Genomic DNA, 15,186 nt, shown 5'->3' on the forward strand with positions numbered 1-15,186 from the left:
AGCAAAGTTTTTCTCCATTGTGCTAAAATATCCAGCGATAGCTGCGAAATGCGTGAATATCACTGAGAATACAGCGCTATTCACGCATTAGCGATGAAATGCTCTTAGCCATGTTATCCACCTCCCATTGGATAACATGGCTAAAAACTGGTCTGAAGCGATACAAAAGGGGATGATGGACGGAGTGTTTGAGCAAATCAAACACTCACCCCCAGTCAACTGATCTGGGTTTAATCCATCACCATTCTTTAGCTCACTCCGCCACCCCAGTTCAGACATGCCCATATGCAAATCAGTCTGACCCTGTGCCTCATGGGAACAGTCCAGCCCGAACTGCCAAGCCATGTCTTCCCTGTACCGGAAAAAAACATCCTGGGACCGGTTTCGGATTCATAATCCTCATCAGCCAGGCTATCATGAATCCAGTGGCCAAGTGAGCAAGGGACTCACATCTGAGCATACCCTTTCAGACGACTGGAATGCCAGAAACCGGTCCTCGGAAGCTTGTTTCCGGTCCAGGGAAGACATGGCTTGGCAGTTCGGGCTGGACTGTTCCCATGAGGCACAGGGTCAGACTGATTTGCATATAGCCATGTCTGAACTGGGGTGGCAGAGTGGGCTAAAGAACGGTGATGGATTAAACCCAGATCTTTTGACTGGGTGTGAGTGTTTCATTGATTCATATGCTCCGTCCATCACCACCCCCTTTTGTACCGCTAAGAACTGGTCTGGGCAGGTGTTAGTATTTGGAGATATTCGCGATTAGTGCGAATATTTCCATCGCTACACCTGCTTTGCTAATAGGCGATAGCGACGTTAGCGACTGCTTTCAGTCGCTAACTGGTTGGGTATGCCCACTTTGCATGTCATTAGCGATAAACATCGCTGACATGCAAAGCGGGCCCCAAACCGCTTGGGATCACCTAAAAGCTGTCGCTAACATCAGTTAGCGACAGCTTGCTAATAGGGCGATAGAATTATCGCCGCTTAGCGGCCGAAAAAGGCTGCTAAAGCGGCGATAATTGCCTATCACCCTGCTTGATAATATGCCCCAAAATCCCTACTTTGACATCAGTGTGGGGAAGCAGCCACTTCAATAGTCTTCAGCAAGAGTGGATATGACTCTTCTCTACTCTTCATCCATCCCCAAGTATCACCAGAAATCTAAGAAAAACGGTGTAAGGACTGGTGCACATCAGACCCTATTCTTATGGTGGTGAAATGGTGATTGGTGATCCTCCAACTCTCTCTGTCTCTCCCAGCTCACTATGCTATCTGCAGACGTGGGGGAAATAGTCATTCGGTGGCTGAAACAGAGATGTAACCTTCCAACCTCTCTGGTGCCTCCAATTGGTCTGACAACAGACAGAGGATTGCACAGAAAAGAAAGAACATGGCTGTTAGTAAAAGAGAAAGGGACAAAGGTCAGCTACTGTAGGAAGTGTGCCAGGATTACAGAAATCTTTAGCTTTACTCCTGTTATTAGGTCTTGCCTACCAGACAGTGCAAGTTGTAAAAGACTTATTGTGAGCATATAGCGGGCTTACAGCCCTCACCGTTGATTACCATTGGTTGGCTTCATTGCCACTCATTTGATGGCTTCTTATTCAATGGCTTGCCTTCCTCTTCTTCTGTTTGTCCCTTTCCTGGAACTCAGCCTCTTTACAATCCTTTAGATTGCCTGCCTTGCATCCTTACACTATTCATATTTACTGATTAGTTTTTTTCTTTTTCATTAAGCACTCCATGAGAGTGAATGTTTTTTTGAGCTCTCTTTCTCAAGTGCTGCATCGCCACTCGAACACGGGCCTCTATGTTGTGTTGCTTCCCACCCTCCCAGGTTGTCTGTAAAGGCCTGCTTATGATTGAAGACCAGACTTCAAGAGTTATTTTTCTTTTATCTACTGCATTCCACATATTACATGAAAAAAAAAGCTTCGACACACAAAGGCTTTTATGGTGGCAGGGCCATCTGCTACACTCACTCAACTGGTGCCTGAGTCAGAAAGTGTACTTAGCTTGACACTTCTTCTGGAGTCCCATAAATATGCTCCATTTACTGCTGAAGAGGAGCAAATGGCTGAATCATGTGGAAATTAAAATAGGCATTGGAAAGTGTTCCCTTTACATTCAGACACTTGTTCTTTTTAAATTCTGTTCAAAGTTTCCGGAGTGAAAACTATTTGAAAAATAATGCCACTTTTAAAGATTGAAAACATTTATTTTAATGACAGTTTTCAGATTTCATATGTGTTTGCTTTTCCTCCAGTATTTTAAAATGTATTTCATTGACATTTTTAAACAATAATTGACAGATAAACATTGGCAAAGTCATTAACTCTACACTTGCATTAAGAAGGTGAACCTAGTGGATTTGCCAGTGCTTGTTTACGATGTCGCTTCAAGCCTCTTTGTTGGAGCTTTATATCAATTCATATATAAATCTACGTATTGCTGCTTTGCTTCCTTTAGGTACATCGACGGACTTCAAGTTCTCCTGGAAAACACTTAGGGCCAGATGTAGGTAGCCCAATACCGGTCAGAAATGGCCGAAAATACCGATTTTCGGCCATTTCCGACCGGTATTGGGCTATGGAGATGTAGGGCCCTTGAAAACATACAGAATCTGTAATTTTACCGATTCTGTAAATATACCGATTGGTAAAATTACCGATTCTATATGTTTCCAATGTAGGTAGCACTTTTAACACTGCTACAGGGCTTTCAGGATTCGCTATTTACCATGCAATACAATTGCATGGTAAATAACGAATTCTTGTGTACATGCACATCTGTGCATGTACACCTGTGCCATGTGGCACACAGACATGCCCTTAGGGCATGTCTGTGTGCCACATGGCACACAAGCCAGAAACAGGGGTGCAACAGGGTGTTAAAGTGACACCCTGTCCCCCTTGGCAATTTGGTATTTTTACCGATTCGGTAAATACCTAATCGGATTTTCTATTGAATCCTATGGGCTTCAAGGCCCATAGGATTCAATAGCAAATACCGATTCGGTATTAACTGAATCGGTAAATACCGAATCTTACCGAATCGGTATTTTTTACCGATTTTTTACATACATAGGTTTTACCGATTCTTAAATACCGAATCGGTAAAATTCGGTATTTAAGAATCGGTAATACCTATTTACCTACATCTAGCCCTTAGTCACTTTAATATCTACGCAGTCAGCTCCACAATCATTCTATCCAATTCATCTTCTACCAAATGTACAAATTTGCATAGATTTGTTCCTCATCTTTCTTTTTCAATCCTTTAATGACGAAAGAAGAGGGCTCTGAATAGTATGAATCTGAAAGAACATTGCTTCGGTTGCTTCAGCAATAGAGGTTTTAAAGGACTCTACTGTCAATCAAAACCCCAGATTTTTTTTACTTAGTCTTAACACCATTTCTTTTCATAAAAGTAAGTGAATGAAATTATACAGGTCTCCGGCAGATTATGTGTTCACCCCAACTGGCTGACCTCTGTAATAGCTGAATTTAATATGTGCCAACTCTAACAGCCAACTGTCCGTGCCCTTTTGGGGACTTCTGATGAGGCTTCATGGACTCCTGATCAAATTTAGTTCAAGATCCTGCACCCTAGGATAACTTCTCAAAGCTTCCCTGCTGTACCAATAGGAAGATGCAAATGCTTTGGTGGCAAATCATTTCATATTCATTGCTCTGTTCTTTGGAACTTGCTTCCTGCCTCTCTTATACATAAGTTGACATTCTGAAACTGGGGAAAGCCCTGAAGCTTTGGTGTAAGGATCATGTCTTTCAGTGCATAGACCCCTTTTTTCATTTCAGTTTGAAGACGTGTTACTAAACATGTAACACGTGATGAATTGATATCTCCTATTTCTGGCATGTGCTTTTTATTCTGTAAAGGCATAATACAAATCTCTGATAAGCAAGATCAATCAAAAACACATTCAGTGATGATTTAGTAACTATTTAGGTTAGAAAATATTCCAGCAATGGTATAAATCTTATGACTGTTTCCCTCCATAATTCTATTATTTTAATCACTTGCGTTTAGACTTCTTTCTTTTAGTTTTAGGTTCTAAAACACATACAGGATGGGTTCCATTTTAGCTATAGTTTCTACTTTAGTTAGCCTGTCCATCATGTTTACCTTTGGCCCTGAATCCATTCTAGGTAATGGAAACTGTCATCTTTGGAGGATGCCATTTTTCCTCAAATTGTGCAGAATCATCAACATGTTTGCCTATGAAGCACCTGTCTTTCCAAGAACTGTGAAAGTGTCAAATCATTAATATATAGACTTCAGCAAAACCCCCAGTGCAACTTCAGTCTACGGCATGTTCCTTTTTCAAGGTCATACATCCTCCATAGCCAAAATACTGTAGTCTGAATTGATGTCCTCTCATCTATATGTCATTAAGAAACCATCTGGGATGCACTCCTTGACATACATAGTCTATGTCAGACATTCCTCAACTTATGTCAGAAATTCAATCTTTGATAAGATTCAGTATATAAGGACTGGTACTTAACCACTTAGGAGAGAAACTTCACCCAGATTGCAGATGCAGATTTCAACTTCAGGTGAGCACGGCACCAGATTCCATCCCGACTGAAAGAGCCTCAAACAAGACACCTTGAAACTCTGCAAAGAATTCCATTCTGCCTTCACAAACTGGTCCCAAGATCGTGTCCTCTCATAGTCGCAAGCTCCTAGCTCTTGGCCTTATGCTTGAAATAGCTGACAAGCTATTCCAAACAGACAGCAAACCCTGTTGTCCAGGTGGGCGCACCACCTCCAATCCTCAGACTTATTTATTCATCTGATACATCTACCATTGAGCATAGAGATAGGACAGTGAGGGTGTAAGGTCTATACGTTTTGATGTTACAGTTTCTCCCTGTTTTCACTGATATTGGAAAGCATGGCTGTTTTTTATTATCTTCTCTATTGTTACCAAAATTATGTGCACTAGATCTCAGCATTTAAAAAAAACTATTTTTAAATAAATATGTTGAAATACAAATTCCATTGCCAGTGATCTTGAGTGTGTAAATCAATAGTGAACAATTGTTTGGATTACCACTGCTACCTGTTAGTAGCCCAAAAACATTGGCACCACCTCATTTATACATCGGGTGGGGTTCTGCTGGGCTACAATAACCTGCCTTTCACATTCAGCGCTGGTGCATTGGATTAAGTTCACTCTTGTCACCCATGTATGTGAAAAGAAGCTGAGTCAGAGACACAGTTTACACAACAGATTCAGCCCCTTTCGACAAGTATTTAGCCAGCTCCTCTGTGGTGAGCTCCATCCCGGATAACAATGCAGAGGTTGCATGTTTTTTTCTTCAAAGTAGAGGTTTTGGTTTCAAGGTGATTTATGATACCTTCAAGGCTGAAACCCACTATACACCAGGACATTGACTCCATCTTAGATTGTTTTGTTGTTTCACCCTTGTGTTTGGATGCATCTTTGCGAGGTCCTGGACTGTCAAGTAATGGAAAAACAATTCAACGAGACACCATAGTCACAGATGAAGACACTGCAATGGTCTTCCTCTTTGGAATTGAATCAAAGTGTAGTCCTTGGGGCCATGTTGTTTGAGTAACTTTAAGTTTCTCCGGTCGCACCAACACCAGGCCTGAAACCTCTTTCTCTGAGGGGACCATACAGAATGGACATGTATGGCCTTTAAGGCCTTTTAGTGTAAAAAGGCCACCCGGCAGAGAAGATATATGTGGTAGTCTCATAAAAGACTGGACAACCAAGCTTCTCCCAAGCCACCACAGCATCATAGATATTCAGCCAACTTTCTTGGATGGGAAAAAGGGGTGCGACTCCTGTACTTCAGGGACCCTAGGGGAGCAGAGTGCTGAATATGTCTCATCCAAAGACTCCGACTTCAGAGAGTATTAATCTCCAGGGCCCTTAATGAAACCCACGCCCAACACAAAGGCCACACCTCTGTTTTCTCAGTCAACACATATAGAAGATCTTGGCACCACTGTTTCACAAAGCACTCCTTTATAGGACTTGTGTAGCCGAGGATTTGGTGCTACCACAATTAATGATGGCATAATTCCTATCAGTTTCATTATCAGCGTCTGGTAAAAGGGAAGCAGCCTTTGAAATGCCATCAGACTCTTGTTCTTGGAGTAGTTTGCTGGTTCCTGCATTGAGGATGGATCCCAAAAACAGTTGTGTTTGTTGGTGATAATGTTTGTTGGTGACAAGAATGAGATTTCATGGCATTGATAGTGAACCTCTTTATATATGGAGGATTGAGATGGCTTGCTGAATGTGAGTTTACATAGAGCTTGGCTGTTTCTCTTTACCAGCTATGCATGAGGTATTGAAAGATATGAATGGTGTTGCCTCGAGAATGCACTGCTACCACTGATAAGCATTTACTTAACATTTGAGGGGGTATGGTGATGCCAAAGGGTACCAGTGAGAACTGATAATGCATTATACTTTGAACAAATCAGAGGGAGCAGTGGTGTGCGGGGTGAATGGGAATGTGGAAGTAGAATTTCTTTTAGATCAAGGGTCGCCATGTAGACCTCTTTTGACAAATTCACCCATTGTGAACTACAGGTCAACTCTGACTCATAAATATGTGGTCAGGCTAGCCCTGAGACCCATGTAACTGATTGACAGATCACAGGTGGGGTGGCACGTAGCGCGAGCAGGAAATCCAAGATGTATCCTACAGATAGGCGCAGCGACACCACAATGGTCAGATAAGATTGGCCCCAATAAAGCACACACAGCAATAGGGGTACACTCATTCCCAAAGGCCTTAAAGTCAGATGCCACATGAAGTTAGGAACACTTGGCCAATCAGGACATAGCACACACAGTACAAGCAGTGATCACGCACACCTTCACGCGCACCTCATGTCGGACATCTGGACACGTTACCCACTGGCCCCATTGTGTCCACGCAAGGCCGAGGCCCACCTGGATTTCTCAATGAAACATCTAATTTATGGCTTGAAAGGCAACGGCTAACATTCCTTACCAAAAAAAGATCACTGGAACTATTTTATTGTATTCAACAAAATGCATAAAATCCATGAATGATCTATTGTAAGTGGAGGCAGTCTGCAGACCCTATGTCTGTGATTGTGCTCCCAGCAGCAATGTTTAATTAAACAAACTGTTTCTATTTTGCCTCTTTCTCTTGTCTCTTGTTTTTTTCAAGGTATTTCATGTGCAAGCAGCACTTCCATTGAAATAATTAGATGTAACACACTTGATAGCAATGATTTGTAGGTGAAAACTTCAGGGTTGGAAGCTGTGTCGTGATGACATGGAGACAGGTCGTCTCCCTAAATATATTTGACCCAAAAGGAAGTTTGTTAGGTCTGTTAGGCCAATTTTAGGAATTTTTTACCCTTCCCCTGCCTGAAAAGAGTTTACCCTGCACTTGACAAGGTTATATCTCGAACTCTTTTCAACGCTGAAACTATTTTCAATAAGTTTGTGAAATTCACACAACTGCCTCAGTGAGCAGATTCACTCAAACTTAAAATCTGCAATTCTGTGACTCGGATTGTAAATGCTCCATTTTCTGTACTTAGATAACAAATAGCTTTATTAATTACTTACTACATGATGAAACGACTGTTTAGAATCTGCCCTAATCAAGATCAGAAAAAAGTCCGATGCGCATATCTGTGATCAGTGTATGGTAGCAATGTGCAGGGTCAGGTGTAACAATCACTGGTGCTCCTAATTCACTCAAATTGTGAATTTATTGCTAGTCAAACTGTTAATCATATCTATATTAATATAACATGTTGGGGTTCACCATTTGCACTTCGTGGAGTTACTGAATAGCATAGTAGATTGGTCGTTTATAACAATTTCATTGTATTTTGCTGGTTCACCACCTGAGACAGATTTTTTTCTAATTTTAAAAATCCTTTTTATATTTATGATGTCGTTTATTGTTTTTTCGAAATCTAATATTTGTTGCTCCATACATCTGTGTCTCTGTTGGTGTTTTTTCCGGTCAGTGTTATTTTTTACTTCTCTGGAAAATGGAAACATATTCCTCGCTATAGAGTTAAACATATTTATGTATTCAATTTCTGAACATTCTGAGTGTTTGGCATTGGTGGAGTTTAAGTGAATAAACTACATTGTTCGTGGTATGAAGATTTGTCAGCATTCTTATTAACCCCTTCCCTGCGCAGCGAATTCCGCCGCGGTGGGGGGAGGGCTAGGTGGTGGGCATGGCACTCCCGTGGCTCCACGCCGTCATGAGTCACGGGACGTGTGCTCATGACGGCGTGGAGCCATCATGACCCCGCCCACTCACTAATTCGCTTGCACAGCCGGGGAATTAGTGCCGCGTGGGTGGAGTGGCAGCGGCATGATGGCCCCACGCCGTCATGAGCACACGCCCCCCATGACTCATGACGGCGTGGAGCCGTCATGAGCATGCAACAAATTTACAAGGGCGTAGCTTGCTCAGTAATATGGGGAGGGGTAGGGAGGGGGTGAGGATCAGATCATCCAACAATGGATAGCATATAATACATGATATGACAAGCAGAGTGCATGAGAGGGGACTAAGGGGCAGTGGAAAGGAAGAGGAATGTGACTTAGTTGGAGTACTAAGGGAGAAAACACAATATTTTGTAAAATAAACAATATTTTTGAGGACTTTCAAAGCAGTCCACTGCAAGCATTCCTAACACAGGTGCTTCAAAAGGCATTCAGCAATGGTCAGGTTAGTGATAATGTCTCGTTCTTTGGGCTAAGGTGTGTGTGTTTTTTCTGTGTGTCTGTAAAATTTACTTGTGAATTCCGACTGGCATCTCACAATACCCCCCCCCCCCCAACTCACACCCCTGTTGATTAATCTATTATGTAAAAAAAAGAACCATGGGGGTATGTCAATTACTCTTTCCTCTTTTCTTAGGTTGAAGAGAACAGAACATGTAGAATTCACAAGCTTTACTTTCAAGAGAAAGCATCCACGTCGACATATATAAACTTACGCACTGTGTTCATGAGGGTGGTCCTCAAAAAAGGTCGATATGTCATTATTCCGACCACCTACTGCCCTGGCATCACAAGCAAATTCATTTTAAGGCTCTTCACGGATGTCCCATCACAATTCAGGTACTGTATTAAATACAGTGTGATAGGATAGAATGGATTAACAAAATTTGTAAGATTGCTGAAAAGCGACAGGTGTGGGGATAAAGCTGCTGAGAAAGTTTCTTCACTTCTGCACATGCTTTTAACATGATTTTCAATGGGAAATCCCCCCATCCCTATAAAAATGCAGATGTCCTTACTTACCACTCCATTTATGCCAAGTCCATTAAGGTAAAGGTTCTGCAGTGCAGTTGACTGTGGGAAACACTTTGCAAATTCTTGTGTATACCGACAACGTTATTCATGCCAATACTCACTTTTTAAAGATTTTGTACAAATGAGGCACCCTTACACAATTGGGAATTATGATGTGGTTTGTGGTTTCCATTTGGAGCTAATGTGGTAAATTCCAGGTTTAAAATCAAGCTGTTCATTCAGTAAAAACTTTTTTTGCCCTGCGGAAATACTCTTCTGGAGGTATTTACTTTTCTCGCGTTCATCTGCCACCTGCCCGCTGCTATCCGGAGACGGGCAAAGCGGATCCTGAGCCCCAAATGAAGTGGTGAGATGGTGGGTGACTGTGGGCATCTCCCCCACATTACCCTGACAATGAGGCTACAGCAGCAAAAACCACTATCTGTTTTGTCAGTGGTGGGTCTGTGGAGACCCATGGTTGCAGAAGATTGCATTAAGTGCTCCCAGAGATCCTGCTTTCTCCGTTCTAGGTTGAAAGTGGAGGGAAAAGCTAGAGCACCTACTAATGTCGAGGTAATACAGGTTGAACTCTATAGTGTTCCTAAATACTGTCTCCTGTTTTAAAATCTTAAAGTTTTAAAGTTATACATTGTAAAGTTTTAAAGACCAAGGGGGCATATTATCAAGGAAAGCGTTAAAATTATCGCCGGTTTAGCGGCAGAAAACTGCTGCTAAAGTGCCAATAATGGGCTTGATAATATGCCCTGGAGAATTCCAATAGGAGCCCAGGTTCACACCAGAACATGGACTTCTATTGGAATTCTCAAGGGCGTATTAGCAAGCCCATTATCGCCACTTTAGCAGCAGTTTTCTGCCGCTAAACTGGCGATAATTTTAACGCCGTCCTTGATAATATGCCCCAAAGTTATTTCGGATAAGCCCAGCCTAACCTACAGCCGTTTGAACTACTCTGTCAGCCGCCTCTTCTGCATTGGTGCTATCAGTTTGGCTCCATCTCCTCTCTTATGCAGGCACTGCATAAACAAGCTCCACTGTTCTACAAATAAGAAATTCCGTACACAAGTCTCCCTCTATTATAAGGTTTTACTTATCATATAATTTAAATGTGTTTTATATTAAGAGAAGAGTTGCTTATGAAATATGGAAACATTTTCGATACAATGTTATTCTACTCATGGTGCAACGGTTTTTATTAATCATGCAATAATAAAGTAATATTATTATCACTCATGGACAGGGGTGCATAGCTTCCCATGAGCTCCGGTAGCTCCCCTTCTCCTAAAGACACACCAATGCAGTCAGTGCTCGTAAGCTTTTTCAGGGCAGCTCCTCTACCATGGCTACTGCTGGGCTTTTCTCTGGGCGTACTCTTCTTTCTGGAACAACTTGCTTTACCTCTAGGTCCAACAATACTCAAAGTCCCTTGCACTTAGCTTTTCCTTCACTGCAGCGAGTATTTTTGTGTTTGGATGGTTAATTACTTCAATATGTTATAAAAGTTTGCCAAAGTCAGCAAATTTACATAGGCGAAATCTATTGGCTTTGCCAATACTTGTTGAAGTATTCCCTCGTAGCTTTCCTTCCCCATCATATCTCATTGACCCAGTGGCAAAACAAAGCTTGAGGGGGCCCCTCTGCAAAGTACATGTAGGGCGTCCCCACGCTCTAGACCGAGTCAGGAACTGTCAGGCCAGGGGCCCGTCGCCCGTGCACTGTTCCAGAGTGGGCCCCCTGGAGTTCGGGTGCCCCGGGGGATATTGTTATGCTACTGCAATGACCCCCTTTGGTATTCCAGACTGATTTATTTATTTATTTATTTATTTTTGACATTTCTAAAGCGCGACAAATACCCTCAGGTGTCTCGGCTCTGAAAATACACTTACTTGTAAAGAGGAGAGCTAGAGAGAGTGATGGGGAATCATTGATCAAACAACCATGTTTTTAAAAGTTTACGGAAGTGAAGGAGGGAAGGACTCAACCTAATATTTTGGGGAAGAGTATTCCACAGTTTCGGGGCTGCTACTAAAAAGCGGCGATCGCCCCAGGACACTGTTTTGGAGCGTGGAATAACTAGTTGGTTGAGGGTAGCTGATCGTAGCAGTCTGCTTGGTTTGTATAGTTGAAGTTGCTCTTTCAAAAAGTGTGGTCCTTGATTTTTGAGTGCCTTGTAAACTTTACATAAGGACTTAAAATGTATTCTGTTACGGATTGTGAGCCAGTGGTATTCCTTTATGATTTTTGATATGGGCTCGTGTTTTGTTTTTCCAGAGAGCAGGCGTGCTGCCGCATTCTGAATGGATTGTAGTTTGCTTATGACTCTGGATTGTGCATTAAGGAAAAGGCCATTGCAGTAATCCAGAGTTGACAGAACTAAGGAGCTGACCAAAGTTTTAATGGCTGACTCCGGGAGAAAGGGGCGAATCTTCCTAATCATCTTCAGTTTATGATGGGCAGTGGATACTGTTTTATTAGCATGGTCCATAAAGTTTAGTCCTTCGTCGAAGATGATTCCCAGATTCCTGACTTTAGCTGTCGGGCTTGGAGGGGTGCCAAAAGCTTCTGGCCACCAGCATGATGGCCAGGCTGGGAGAAGAGGTCCAAAGATGACTACCTCAGTTTTTTCTGAGTTCAATTTCAGACAATTGGTGGCCATCCATTCTCCTATATCTAGCAATCCCTTTTTGAATTTCTCTGCCACTTGATCTCCATCGCCTTTAATGGCTAATACCAACTGGGTATCGTCGGCATAGGAGGTTAGGCTCATCCCGTGTGCTTTGATGACATTAGCAAGGTCCGACACATAGATGTTAAATAGTGTCGGACTGAGGGATGAGCCTTGGGGAACTCCACATGGTGATGAAAGTGGTGCCGATTGAAAAGATCCTAAGGTGACCGCCTGCGTTCTACTGGCCAGAAAAGAGGCAAGTAGGTCTCTAGCTGAGTGACAGATACCGAGCCCTTCGACTCGGTCGACCAGGATAGTGTGGTCGACCGTGTCGAAAGCCGCGGATAGATCCAGAATTACCAGGATCGCTGTCCCCCCCTGATCCCTGATTGCCCAGATATCGTCAGCAGCCTTAATCAAGGCTGTTTCGGTCCCGTGGTACTTCCGAAAACCGAATTGCGTGTCATCCAAGAGGTGATGTTTTTCAATGTATTCGGATAACTGAGTGTTCATAGCTTTTTCAGTTACTTTAGCTACGAATGGGAGACTCGCAATGGGCCTGTAGTTTTTCAGTTCGTTTTTGTCGAGGGAAGGTTTTTTTAACAGGGGTTTTAATAGAGTTTTTTTTAGTGGGTCTGGATATGTGCCTGAGAGCAGAATGGAATTACAGACTTGTGTAATTACTGGGATAATGGACTCCATTACAGGCGGGAGGACTGAAAAAGGACAAGGGTCCAGGGCCGATCCTGTTTTGATTGTTGACACGATTGTTCTTATGTGGTCACTTGTGACTGGTTGAAAGCTAGAAAACATATTTGCCGGAGGTGGCGTGGGGGAATTAGCTCTCCTTGGGGGTGATTTGGCAGAGAAGGCTTGATAAATGTCATCAACTTTGGTGAAGAAAAAGGAGGCTAGAGAGTCACATAGTGCTTGTGAAGGAGGGGGAGTGAGATCCGGAGTATTGCCTGACAATGATTTGGTAATTTGATACAGTCGTCTACTTGAGTTTTTAGCTTTATGGATTTGGTCTGAGTAAAAAGCTTTTTTCGCCTTTGTAATCATAACTTTATAGAGTGCCAATGACTCTTTGTAGCACATTTTGCTGGCTGTGTCGTAGGTTTTCCTCCAGTGCCTTTCCTTGTTCCGGTTAGTTTGTTTTTGTAACCTCAATTCCTCAGTGTACCATGGGGCAGTGGGTTTAGCTCTGTTTCTAGATAGAACTTTGGTAGGAGCTAGTTGATTCGTAGCCTGGCCCAACGAGGTCTGAAATTGTAGTAGTGCGGAATTGGGGTCGGTAGACAACATTGGGCGGGTATGGTCCAGATTTGTTCTAAGGTCGTCCTGATTTCTGAGATGTTAAGGCTGATTTTTTATTAGGAAGGGTGTTGATGGTGAGTTTAGCAAGTATTGCGTGATGGTCTGTCCACGGCATGGGTAGGATATTAGTTATTTGTAGAGCTTCAACGTTAGAAAATATGGCATCCAAAGTATGGCCGGCCGAATGGGGGGGGGAAGTAACCCGTTGTTTTAACCCCAGCATTTCCATATCGGAAATTAGATTGGCAGTGTCTGTTAGATGGCCTTGGTCCAGATGAAAGTTCAGGTCACCTAGGACCGTGAATGAACTTTCGGTGGCAACTGATTCCATAGTGGTATTAATATTAGCGAGGAATCCTGTTTTCGTTCCAGGGGGGCGATATATTAGTATTCCTTTAAAATTAAAAAGGGCTGATAACTTAATGGCAAACTGCATGGCTTCACAGGAGGTAGATGGAATTGGGTTCGTTCTAACAGGGAATCGTTCTCTGGCTATTATAGCCAGTCCACCTCCTTTTTTCCTGACTCTATCCTGGCGGTAGGCTTTGTATCCCTCAGGTACTGCAATTGCCAGATCTGGCTCTGATGATGTATCTGTCCACGTTTCTGTGACAAAAAGAATGTCCAGTTTGAAATCGGTTATAAGGTCTGCAATCTCCTGCCTGTGCTTACAAAGTGAGCGGGCATTAATCAAAGCGATTATAATAACGTCCTCTTTTTCGTTCCTTGCTTGATTAATAGTGGCAGGGGGTAATTGTATAGGTATTGTGCAGTTACAATGGGAGCAATATGTGGCAAGGTCGATTGAAACCAAAGAGGGGTCTATCCTTGCACAACATATAGGATAGGATGTGGCCCTCCCCAGAAGCTCCAAGGAAGACCATCAGGAGCACAGGATCCAAGGGGAGGAAAGAAGCAGCAGGCTCACACTGGTACACAATAAAATAAATCCTCACTGTGTGGGTGCACAAGTGTGTGTACTTGTGTGTCTGAATGTGACGTGTACGGGTGTGTGTGTGTCTGTATATGTGCGGATTTGACTGTGTGCAAATGAGTGTGCACATGCCTGTTTGTGTACCTGTATGTCTGTGTGTGCAAGTGCATGTCTGTGCATGCAGTTCCATGTGGTTGTGCACGTGAGACTGTTAGTGTTTTCTAGTTAGGGTGAGTTTTTCCTACAGCTCCCACCCATGAAATGCTGGATTTAGCACAATAGTGGTAATCCATGGCAATCTGCTGGCCTGGCACAATGGCAGTTTTTCTGACAACATATTGGTACTAGTGCAATGTGAGAAATTCCAAGTAAAATGCAGGCCCCAACGCAGGGGTGGAAATCCCTGGAAAATATACTGGCCTGGCACAATGTTTGTAAATCTGAACAAGATGATGTCTCAGAAACAATGGTGGTATTCATGGCAACAAGCTGACTCTGGCACACTCTTAGTTTTTCCTGGCTACACACTAGCCTTTGCATAATGGTGGTAATTCCTGGCAAATTGTTAGTCCTAGCACAATAGTGATAATGCCTGGCAACATGCTGACCCTGGCACATTGGTGGTAATTCCCTGCAACATGCTTGCTGTGGCACATTGGAAGTAATTTCTGGTAACATGCTTTCCCTGTCACAAAGGTAGTAATCCCTGGCAATATGCTGGCCCTAACATAGTGGGGGTAGTTCCTGGTAAAATGCTGGCCCTGGCAAAATGGTTGGAAGCCCTTGAAGTATGCTGGCCCTGGTGCATGGGTGATAATTCCCTGTGCTGGTGCACTATTGACTGCCATGTGCCACTGCTGACACCCTTGCCTCATATTGCAAGGGTGCCTGCGTTGTGGGTATGATGGTTTTTGTGCAGAATGGGACCCGGTG

At 43.1% G+C, this 15,186-nt stretch overlaps 1 protein-coding gene across 1 annotated transcript in view; it reads left to right on the plus strand.

The window, feature by feature from the left end:
- The window catches only part of CAPN6 (calpain 6), a 521,958-nt gene that overhangs the window by 416,978 nt on the left and 89,794 nt on the right, over positions 1–15,186 (plus strand). The window contains exon 10 of the mRNA XM_086918437.1: positions 8,940–9,142. Within this exon, the coding sequence (XP_086774563.1) occupies positions 8,940–9,142 (203 nt within the window). The remainder of the gene's footprint in view (positions 1–8,939; positions 9,143–15,186) is intronic.

This window comes from Lissotriton vulgaris, chromosome 4_1 (genome assembly GCF_964263255.1).
Source record: "Lissotriton vulgaris chromosome 4_1, aLisVul1.2, whole genome shotgun sequence".
Lineage (NCBI taxonomy): Eukaryota > Metazoa > Chordata > Amphibia > Caudata > Salamandridae > Lissotriton > Lissotriton vulgaris.